Here is a 12324-nt window from a genome sequence, read left to right as displayed (position 1 = left end):
ATTATCTTTTTTATTATTGAAAATTACAGGATTTATGTCTTCTAAAATAATTTAAAAAAGAAAACATTCAACTAAAAAGTAATTGTAGAAAATCATTGATGAATTACTAACTTCTTTTACATAAAATATTAAAGAATTGAATGGAGAAAAATAATGGTAAGAAATTTTGGACATACCTTTGAAAGCAGGAAAAATTGAAGTAGAATGCTCAACAGAAATAATTTTAAAATATTAGTTATTTGTTTATAAGTAGGTTTGTAGACAAAATTGTAATAGCAAAAGGATTGTCCTTTCTAGAATGTAGGTAACAGGTTTTAATCTTCTAAAACAATTTTAAAAAGGAAATATTTGAATATAAAGAAATAATCATCAATTTTTATCCAAAAACCTTTGTTTACAAGAAAAAGATAAGTAGAATACTTAACCAAGATAATTTTAAAAATTAGGTTATATCTATAATATTTAGATATATATAAAAAACAAAAACAGGACATGATAAATGGATTTTCCTTTTTATGATTGTTAATTCCAGGTTTAACATCTATAAAAAGAAATAATTATCAACTTGCCTTCAGAAAAGTAATTAAATGATGCTTGGTTTCAGTGGATGATATCCAACTAGAGCTTCTATAAGGACTCAATCAAGTGTTAACACAAGATTTAAAAATCTGAATCAAGCTGATGATTCAGTGTAACAATTATGAAATTATTAAGAAAACAATGAAAGAATTTATCTCCATGCTTGAATGCCATGAATCGACCAAGAATATGCCAGCCCAGGTTCAATGAAAAGTGACCAATCAGAAATATTTTTCCTTATAGATAATTGTTACAGCAGACACCAATATCAGTGGAAAAACACATTCACCAGAGAAAAGACGAGAATGAAAACAGGAACTCTTCCGACAAATAGAAGAATAATGAAGTGGGAAAATTTTACCTAGAAATAAGTAGTTGAAAATCATTTAAACTGAGATTAAATGTTAAATGCCTGTAGAAGCAATGGGGAAAATCTCATCACAAATCAATCGAATACATGTGATACACTAAATGATGTGACAGGAAATAGAGATGGGACTAGGAGAGTTGGGTTATAATATTAAAATGGACAGAGGTAATCCCTCAAGAATGGAACAAAGCATTTATCTGCCTGATTAAAAAAAGTAGAAAGGGAGTTCTGTTTGATTACCATAATTATTGAAGAATCTCTCTTTCCTCACACTTTTAAGTATTTCTTTACAAAAAAACTACTCCCTTTTACAACAGAACACAGGAGAATACCAGACAGGTTTTATGAGAGGATATTCAACCATAATTAGAAACACAGTAGAAAGGTGCAGAGAAAGTAATATCCACATGCGCCATTTGTTCATTGATTTTGAGAAAGCCTATGATGATATAGAAAGGAATGAACAATATCATGGTCTCATTAAAATAAGAACACCATACATATAAAGTATGTGACATTGGTTAGGGCTATAATGAGGAAGTACAGGATCATATGACTGGGAAGTAATAAGTTCTTAATAAAGAATTAATATTAAAAAGATTAATGGGCTTTGGATACATGAAGGATGAGAATGGCAAGTTTCTTCTGCTCTATGGTTGTGTTATGAAATATACTGTGTACGGATCTTTTTAAATTTCAATAAGGGTAGACTGAGTACAGCAGCCAGGCCATAGATCAGATTGGAGACCTTCGAAATGTTATGTTTGAGAGAGTTAGGATACTGGATAAAAAGCAATAAAAGCTTTAATTTACCTGAAATGTCATAAGAAGAAGTGCTATATAAAGAACTATTTTAATAATTATTAAATATATATAACTGAATTGTTCTTTCTTAAGAACAAAATACTTTCTAAAAATAAGAAGTATTTTTAGGTTATTCCAAATGAAATCATTCAAGGTCTAAACCTCTAGGTCTCAGATCTTTATGATTTTTTGTTTAGTACCACCAATTAAATACATTACAAATATATTTTTTCCACAGATACTCTTTTAAAATTGATTTTTCAAAATTGCTGAAATAGCCAAATTAAAATTTTTGAAATATCATATTGAGTGAAAGCACATACAAACAATAGGCTTACTGTTGTAAATTTATGAGAATTTACAAGGTGAAATTCAACCATTTCCTCAACTTAAAAAAATCTATATTAAAAAACTACTTATTTAAAAATATACTTGTGCTAAGTTGGTATTACTAATGCATAAACTCATGAAAAACTGAGACAGAGAGGAATAGGCCTTAGGTGATAGGTCTTTTGACCCTTTTCTTTAAAAAAAAATTAAATATAATAAACTTTGAGCAGTAGAAAACCCTAAAATTAAGTTTTAAAATCCCAAATTATCCAAGTAATTCTTTTAAAGAGTGAATAAATATTACAAAGAACCTCAAATAAATATGATTTTTATTTAACCTTGTTTAAGAACCACACTAGCCACCTCTCCTCTCCCCCACCCTCTTGGTCTATTTACCTTTCATTTGGTTCACTACTCTTTTCCTTTCCCTTTACTCATACTTAAAATGATTGGATAAATATTTTACACATGTGAGTAGTAAATTTTTAATACTTTGATGTAAATAAAAATATATTTGACTCTGGAAAACTTAGAGCTTTTCACCCGAATCAATTGAACCCATTATAAAGAATTATAAATACTTGATATGTATGTACATTATCCAAAGTGTAAATAATTAAAATTGTTGCAGTTTCAATACCAATTCACTAGATTCCAAACAATAATACAACAAAAATAAAAGTGAATTTATTTTTATGTTCATGAAAATTTTAACCATCTCAATTGAATTTGAAATGAACCTCGACTTAGAACAGTGTATGAATCATATCAAACTTATTTCTATCAAGGAACATACAACATACATAAGTATATTACAGGCTCGTTTGTTTGACTGAATTAAACTGTTTTAAAAAATTGTGCATACATCCTTATCTTTAGTCCTTTGAATCACCCCTTTAAATATTGAAAAAATTCCTTCAATTCCATCAAAATTAAACTAATCAAGTTTAATAAGAACTAACATACTATACTAAGTGAATGATGGAAAATTGCAACATTTTCATGTACTGAAATTTCTGTTCATTGAACTATTTCAATGAAATAATAAAGTTGGATATATATATATATATGTATATATATATAAAGATTCAATTGTATACTATGCTAAATTCCAACACATTCTTCAGTACTATTAGTTTTGTCCACTAGATAATGACAAAATTTCCCCGTTCCATGTTAAGAGTAAGCAGGTTTTTATATGAACTAAGTAAAAACAAAACTACCATCATTTTATAATGACATAACAAAAATAGACCAATTATCAACATCACAAACTACAGTGAAACACATTCTTCTCACAAATATCATGTTTTAAACAATGTACAATATAAATGATTTTTGAAAATATTGTCTTTTACAAATATATCTATATATACATATTTCTGATATACACTAGAATTAGATATAACAAAGTCTAATTTAAAAGACTAGATTTCAATACCAAATTATATGTTAAAACATAATATAATGAACACATAAAATTTAATCAGGTAAATAATTTTTATAAATATAATCTTATTTTGAAGGTACTTATTTTAAAATGTTATTACTTAAGACTCAGTTATGAGTGAGCAAAATATCAAAAACAATCATAATACATAATAAAAATAAGTACTAGTAAAACAATTGAGGGCTGGAAAACTCTCCTTACCCTAAGATCACATTAAACAGAACAATCTGTTTTGTTATTAATAAGATTCAAAATATAACAAGAAATACTGAGCCTATTTATTTACAAATCTTTTTAGTTTATCCTTTATATTTACAGATTACAGATACCACTGCTCAGAACAGTACAATCTTCCTTAGGACTTCTATAAATTATTTATACTTCTTTGAGTAAAAAAAATATTTAATCTTATTTACATATAATAGTAATCATAATAATGTAGCCTTCTTAAAAATATTTAACTTGTGGGGTCTCCCCTTATTTAAATATTATCTACACCAACTAAAACAAAGATGATCCTTTTATCTTTCATGATTACAGGAACGAGAATTTAATATTTTAATCGAATGTCAACCACTTGTAATGAGACTGGTCTCTAATTACTAGCACAATTAGAATAGAACAAAGAATACAAATAATAATAGGGAAAAAACTGTGAAATGGCACTTATTTTTACTACTGAAATTTGATTTTATAATTTATTTTTTAAAACAAAGACTGTAATGATGCAGTCTTCTTTTCGAAATTAAACCAACTAATTTTAGTCATCACCAATATTTTCACCACAGATCAATAAAGAAATAAATACAGATATGTTTGTTATAAACTTCCTTCAAATCAGTAATAATTTAATAAATATGATTTATAGGCTGAAAATTTCCTTTAATCAATTTAACAAAAGGAAATAAAAACAATTACAGGCAAAATAAATGTACAAGATACAAAATAATCGCTAAAAATCTTAATTGAAGGACTAATATGCAATCAATATTTATCCACAATCTATATAATGAGGTATCATCTCTTGATTAAAATAAAAATATAACGAGGGTTGGACTATTTTAGCTGATTGTAGTAGTCCTAATGACTAGAAATCATAATCAATGGAGAAAATAGCCAAGAAACACAATTATCAATAGCTTCTCAAATAATTGATAAAATGTTTTGATTTTTTTATCCTATTAGGATATGCACTCAAATAGAATTTACAAAAACAAAACACAGAATTGAATGAATTACATAATTTAAACTAAACAGAAATGAATCAATCTTGAAACTCATTAGACTATGCATTTCATACTTAAACAAATATGACGGGAAGTGGTGATATATTATAAATTTTTAAAAATTACTATTTCGTGAAAACTTTTAGTTCAATACACATTTCTTAAAAGTGCTAGCTAAGAATTGCAGAAACTAAATTACAACCCAAAAGTTTAACATAATCAAATTATTTAACTTTCCTGATGTTTCGATCAGCGAAAAAAAAAAAAAAAAAAAAAAAGGATTATTATAAAGCAAAGAGAAAAAAATTAAAAAATATTTCTTAGTAAGATTTTCAAACTAAATTATTTCTATCAACTTATTAGAATTAACAAAGAACCATTTTCATTTCTTTTCTCTATTTTGTTTTTATTTTAACATAAGATTTTTAAATAGCATAACACGATAATGCAGCAGTTAATATCAGAGACTCGAATAGTATATTTAGTTAGTCTGCTTTTTTTAAGCAGATATCTGAAATATACAAATAAATCTATTACATTTTGAATACATCAGGATAAATCTATTTTTCTTTCATTATGAATAAAAGATATTTTTACTGAAATAAATTTTATATTAGGAGAAAATGCTTAAGAGAAAAATTTTTTTTAAACAAATCAATCAAGAGGGGAAAAAAAAGAAAGAAATTTGCTAGGCTTGTTTAACTAGTTTTTCAAAAGAATTATTTTTTAAATTTTTACTTCAAAATGAGAATGGATTTTACTAAATCCTGTCTTTGATAGTAAGCTGGTATTAAAGAAATAAAAACAATTTCATGTCGCAAATAATTGATAGCGGCTGCTATATAAATTTAGGCAGTTTCCTAAAAAAAGAAAATAGAAGCAATTAAAACTGTGATGTGGTGTAACACTGATTCCATTTAAAAAAACAATAAAAATAATATTCTAAAGAGAAAAATAAGCTAAATGAGGAAGAAAAATTGGTCATGGGTTAAAAATTAAGGCCAACAGAGTTTTCTTTAGAATAAATTACAAGACAATTTAATAAGATAAAATAAGGCAACTTGTGAGTATGCAGAGATCGGGTTCCAAGCAATATAGTTCATTGAGTGGAGATGGTGGTAAATATGGAATGAACAAACAAGTAGACTAAATTCTAGATATAACTTCAATGATAGCTTCTCATAATCATCTTAGAGAATTAAAAATCAAAGATGATAAACTTCAGCAAATTTAAAAATATATATGCCTATTTACTATCAGCTTACCATCAAGACATCAAAAAGATAGATATTTCAATGGATATTAGGATAGTAATCTGAAATTTCCCACAATATTACCAAATCAACCACTCAGCTGTTATTAGAGTAAAAGAACTGATACATTACAAACTTAACTCGGTGTAAATGAATAATGAACCAGCTAGCTTTTAACTTGCACTTCACAACCTAACCTACATAACTTTCCATTCTTCTCTTTTTATTTATTAATTCATAAGTAGTATTAATTATACAGCATTAAATAAACATTACCATAAATAAATATAAATCTTTTGTAACTGATGAGTCAGCTAAAGGCAATAGCATTTTCAAATTTTAATTTATTTTGTAACATTTAAAAACTCTAATAAACCAGCTAGTAAGTCAATGAATCCAAGATATGCAGAATAAAGTTGTTGACAAAGAGCAATGGAGGAAATAGATATCACAGAGATATATAAACATATAGGGCCCAGACGACATTACGAAATGAAGATATGGGCCGGGGAATCCAGTCCTCAGGTTGGTTGATACATATGGATCGGCTGCTGGTATTGGACAAGCATTATCTGTGGCTGGCTTTGGCTTGTTGGCAAAAGTTCAGCTGTTCCTTCCGCACCAGTAGCCTCTAATGATCCATTTGTCTCTTCAACTCCCCCAGTACCATCGTACTTACCCCGCTTGAACCTTCCATACAATGAGGAATAAGGTAGGTTAAAGTGTATTGCAGCCTGGTTTATACTCATTTGTCCAATTCTGAAAAATTCAAAATAAATAAATTCTGTAACATACAAATAAGAAAAAATAATAAAGTTAAAAAATAAGAGATTCGATACTAATAACATCAATGAACACTGCCTATATGCCTCCCTTCTTCCAAAATTCTCCCATTCATCATCAACATGGACAGACAAAACGTAAATATAATGTAGTGTTATTTTGTATTTATAAAAATTGTGGATTACAACGGATATAGACTTTGCTTAAGTTGGTGGAAGCGAGCTCTGTACCTAGTGTGTCTAAAGAGAATGGACCCGAAGTGTTCACTACACGCAGTAACGAAATTAGTATTTCATGAGATTTAGGATAGATTAGAATGATATAATGAAATAAATTTTGTTGTGTTATTTTTCTATATAGTAAAAAGGATTTGTAGTTGGGAAAAAAACCTATTAATAATGAAGTTTATAAATGCAGAAAAATAATATAAAATAAAAAAAAAATCATATATATTTATGAATTCAGATTTACCTAACAGCATCCAATGCCTGATTCATAGCAGCTTCTGACCACGGGGTGGGATTAGCCCTCGAGAGCTCAATGCCTTCTCTTTTACACCTTCCATATAACGTACCAGATGGAATACCATACTCGGCAGCTGCCCTCTGCACTGTTGACTGCCCAGATCTGATAGACTCTAAAGCACGCTCAAGATCTTCAGGAGCCCACGATGTAGGTGCAGCATTGAAAGGGGCAGCTAAACGAATACCCTCTCTACGGGCTATTTTGTACAGGGTGCTACTTGGAATTCCTGTAAAAAGTTATTGTAATATTAGTTATATATTTTTAAATAACTACTTGATTGTAGACATAAATTTCAATAGCCATTTCTATAACAATCTAATGAATGAGTCAATGATTACATTAGTTTCATTTAGCCAAGGAAACTATTAGTATGTCTCATACATGTTTGACCTCTTTTATCCCTGAATTCAGTGCAGTGTCATCCCACTACAAATTATGTTAATAGTCCGGTAAATAAATGATCAAAAGTGGAGGATTTCAAAAGTTTCAAATTGTCGTCTCTGAGCAGTAATTTATGTTAGGGGTCATCCAACAAATTATAAAAAATGTAAAAACAAATGAAGTATAAGTTTTTCCAAAAATTTCAACATCTCTTTATTTTTTTTAATTAAAAAAATAAAGTAACGCTTTCTCTTTTTCCCCACCACCTCCTTCATTGATAGAACTATAATATAGGACTGTATCTCAAGGCATAAATGAATAAAAAAATAATAACAATTTTTTTAAAATCATCGGAAACCTCTTTCTATTTTCAAAATACTCTTTTTATTATACTAGTAACTAAATTTTATGATTAAATATTTGAATAATGTTAACCTAAAATAACATATAGCCAACCTTCTTGCAGATAAATAATAAATTTCACACATGAAAATGTAATTTAGGTGTCTGAACAGGTTAAATTGAATTATGGTCTAGTTCAGTAAAAAAATTGTCTTCAGAGCAGTACATAACTATTCTTGTAGTTCAATGAATTGCGATTTTGTTTTATGATAAGAAAGTACGAACTACAGGTATTAAAATATAAAGTACCAGCAAAATATTTGGAAGTATACGTGGCTAATTGTACAAATCTTGGGAATGTGTTTATTATAGGAAGTGTTTACTGGTATTTTTAGTACAATTTTCCATTCACTTATAATATCAAAGTACTAGTTAAGGTTATTAATAGTGTTGTCGATTGTGATTTTGTTATTAAAATAATTCAATTACTTTATATTAAAATTTTGGACAATTTATAGTTAGGTAGTGATCAAGAACAACTTAATAACTACGTCATTGGACAGTTGAAGAAAAATACATAAAATCAAGAACAATTTCAGTTTTAAAACTTAGTTTGAAATTTGTATTGCATTGGCTAGGTAACTGAAGTCATTATCACAGGATTAGTGGTAAGTATAGCGTTAGTAAATCTATTGTTTTAAAGTGTTGTAAAAGCCATCAATAATCTTTTATTTCAGATAGTTGTTTCTTGGCCAGAAACCATTGTCAGTTATAAATTCTTTTTATGTTTGTGGAATATTAGATGGATTGTTGATTCCAATTGATGCTCCCGTTAAAAAGAAGGGGTATTTGTCGATCACTGCGGAACCTACTCATTTAATTGCGTGTTCGTTTGCGGTCTTACAACCATATTTTATTATGTGAGAACTAGGTGTCCTGGAAGTGATCCTGACACAAGAATTTTTTGAAACAGTATGTTGTATTGGCCAATGGAAATGAAGAACATCTCCTAATTCAGTTCTTTTAGGAGACCCAGGATAGTTGTTGAAGACATGGCTCACGACGCCATTGCACCAGAAACCCGACAACCCTGCTAAAAAAAAAGGAACAATGCTTGACTAAAGGCCACACAGCACATAATAGAAAGAGCAATAGGCATAATAAAGGAAAAACTCCTATTTTTTATCTTCGATTAAACCCTATACCATCATGCCAATTAAGAGCTCAAAGGGTAAAGTCAGGATGAATGAAAAGGAGTCTAGGAGCTTTGGTATAAAGAGAGGTGTCAAACAGGGAGATAGTCTGAGCCCTCTTCTATTTATTGTTCTGATAGACGAGTTATTGAAAATATGTTAAAGAAGGACGACACGAACAGGGATAGGGAAATGGAACTTGAGAACAGTTCTTCCTCAGACACTTCTCTATGCCGATGATATTGTACTCATAGCAAGCTATGTCCAGAATCTTCAGCAAGCTCTACAGCTTCCTCTCCAGGAATGGGAAGCGGAGCTGGAGAGAAAAGGCATGATGTGTAAATATAAGTAAAAAATATGAGTAAAAGCATAATCATGCAAATTGGACAAGAACCTGAAGAGGAGCAGATTACTTGCAGAGAAATCATAGAGGCAGCAGAAGATTACACTTACGAAGGTACAATTATTAGCAGAGATGGTAAAATTCAATAAGAAATATCTAACAGGATTAAAAAAGCAAACAACATTTATTACCAGATCTGCAATACTGTTGTTGGGAAATGTAAAACTTCACATTAATAATACTATTTACCTTACCATCCGACTATACGGAAGTGAGAGCTGGGTCCTTCTCGACAGATTAAGGAACAGAATCACCGCCTAAGAAATTAAATACTTCAGAAAAGTAGCCCGCAGAACACAAGGGAACACTTTAGGAATACCAGAATAAAAGAGGAGGATGTCGTGGCTAGTAGGAGAGAAAAAAGGAAAGCTGTTGGATTCCATGAGGCCATTGGCAAGGGACCAGGACAGATGGAAAGGTTGGACCGAGGCACCGAGGAGGAAGGAAAAAAAGACATTACTTACAAGAATGAATAGTTCAAAAACCACCATTTTTTTTTAAATTATGAAGAAATTGTGCATTCAAAGAAACAATCCCAATTCACTGGAAGGAAGAGCTTATGCTTAGACTTCAACAAATACATAGTTGAAATCTCCGAATTAAAAGAATTGCACTTAAATTGTCTAAACTTTATACCGATATACCAGTGACTTGGAGCAACTACAACCAATGTCAATATTCAGGAGTTAATAGTTGATTTATAAAGTAATGTTGTTTTTCAAAGATTTAAGTTTTGCATACAAAAACATAGTTCTCAGAAACAGTATAATTTAAGAAGTTTGTACACATTAACCATCCCTTAAACTAACATTAGAAAAAGAGTGCACACAGGTCTGTTATTTTCCCATATAGCCTCTCCTAAAATTTTTTTTGTACTGTCAATAGTACAACTTGTAGTTCGTACTTTGTTATGAAATGAAATTGCACTTGATAAGCTTCAAGACTAAAATAGTAATACTTTTATACCATAAAGGCCGCAGCAGTCTCTTACCATAACATAATATCAACATTAATCTCTCAAGAAAAAAAATTGTAAAAAAATTAAGATTCCTTCAATAATTAATAAAATTAACCTTAAAAAAAGCTGGTGATGAAAAAACTTCAAAACATCAAAAATATTAGTTACCATGTTCTATATAGAATTTGGGAGCATCAACTTCATCATAGTAAAAACTATATGAATAAACTTCCGAACAACAGATGTTTTTAAAATTTGTTATATCAAGATTTAACTTTAATTCAATAAAAATACAAGTAAAAATTTCATTATTGTAATATTAAAAAAAATTAACTTACCATAAGCTTTACTAGCTTTATTGGCCGATATTGAACCAGTTCTGAGAGCATCGAGGGCTACATTTAAGTTATCTTCAGTCCATGTTTTCAAAGGACCATCCTTTTTAGGAGTCTCAATTCCTTGCCTGCAATATAATAATTATAACATAAAATAGAATGTAAATGAAAGAATATCTTCAAACAGATTAAACCAACTCATTGAAAGATTAATACAAAAATGTGTTAACATATATATATTTTATTCATAAACCATAACGCTCTTTTGCTGTAAGACTTATGCCAGCCCATACAGCTTCTACAGCATATTTTAACCAATTGATTTCATCAGCAGTAAAAGTTATCCTTATGTCCTCGAGATGAGGACAGTCATATAAGTGAGCAGGGTAAGGACCCATAGCCAATGTACTGCAGAAAGTCATCTCACTCAAACAGTCTATTAGATAGCACCTGATTTTAAAATAAAAAGGGTCTATGGTAAAGTCAAGCAGGGAGTAATTTTTCAGTATTTTTGTGTAGATTACAAATATTGAAATTGGTAGCTTTAAAAAGGTTTAAGTCAAACAATATGGTAAGGTAATAAGTAAGATTTAAAATATTTTTCTAAGAAACATGCATTTTATTCTAGCACATTTTCCAAAAGAAAAAATCTAACAATTCACTAGTGATATTAAATTTAAAAACTTGTGGTAGCCTTGAGACTGGCTGATAAAAGTAAAACTTCCAGAAATGAAATAATGTTTTAAAATTTTGTAAATAATGTTATTTATTTTACAATAACATTTTATTTTATTATTTAGAAATAATAATTAAGTAAATAATGTTTGTTTAGTTATACTATTCATTAGTGAAATTTTAGTTTACATTCTTTTGTATTATTAGTAAATATTGGTATGATTGGCTAGTGATAGCTGAAATAAGAAATGTAAAAATTTGATTGAATGTTTTCAATATATCTTGCAAATGCTACGTCAATTGTTGTCCCACCTCTAGTACACTTTCAAATGGTGAGTTTATCCATCTTAAAAGTAATTAATCTGGTACAAAACCTATTAATGGTTAAGATTCTTCATCAACAAAATAATTAATGCATTAATAATTATTTTTGCTTTGTATTAAGCCTGTCTCATTAATGAGTAAAATTGATTTCTGACTGTTACAATTTTTCTTTTTCTTTGCAATCACACCAAGTTTAGGGAGGGTTGCCCTACAAATATCTACGTTAACGTTTGATTGAGGATCATTTATTAATTATTGATAATTATCTGTTTCTTGATGGCCATAGTTAACATTTGTTAACCAATGACAGCAAAACTATTTTTGCTTAGCTCAAGATATTTTAATTCAAATATTCATTATCATTTCATTTCTGCCACTATCTTTTCTCATCAT

The 12324-nt window shown here is 29.0% G+C and overlaps 1 protein-coding gene across 4 annotated transcripts in view; it reads right to left on the bottom strand.

The window, feature by feature from the left end:
* Window positions 1-3291: 3291 nt before the first annotated feature.
* psq (pipsqueak) overlaps window positions 3292-12324 on the bottom strand; it is a 28510-nt gene continuing 19477 nt past the window's right edge. For all 4 annotated transcript variants that reach the window (XM_024360549.2, XM_014418775.3, XM_014418772.2 and 1 more), the window contains exons 10-12: window positions 10936-11060; window positions 7267-7546; window positions 3292-6771 (exon numbers count right to left, since the gene is read on the bottom strand). In XM_024360549.2, the coding sequence (XP_024216317.1) occupies window positions 6534-6771; window positions 7267-7546; window positions 10936-11060 (643 nt within the window). In that variant the 3' untranslated portion in view covers window positions 3292-6533. The remainder of the gene's footprint in view (window positions 6772-7266; window positions 7547-10935; window positions 11061-12324) is intronic.

Source organism: Halyomorpha halys, unplaced genomic scaffold, assembly GCF_000696795.3.
Source record: "Halyomorpha halys isolate HHAL.00 unplaced genomic scaffold, Hhal_1.1 Scaffold208.1, whole genome shotgun sequence".
Taxonomy (NCBI): Eukaryota; Metazoa; Arthropoda; class Insecta; order Hemiptera; family Pentatomidae; genus Halyomorpha; species Halyomorpha halys.
The sequence above is the reverse complement of the archived record's forward strand: the minus strand, read 5'-3'. Positions and strand labels throughout refer to the sequence as shown.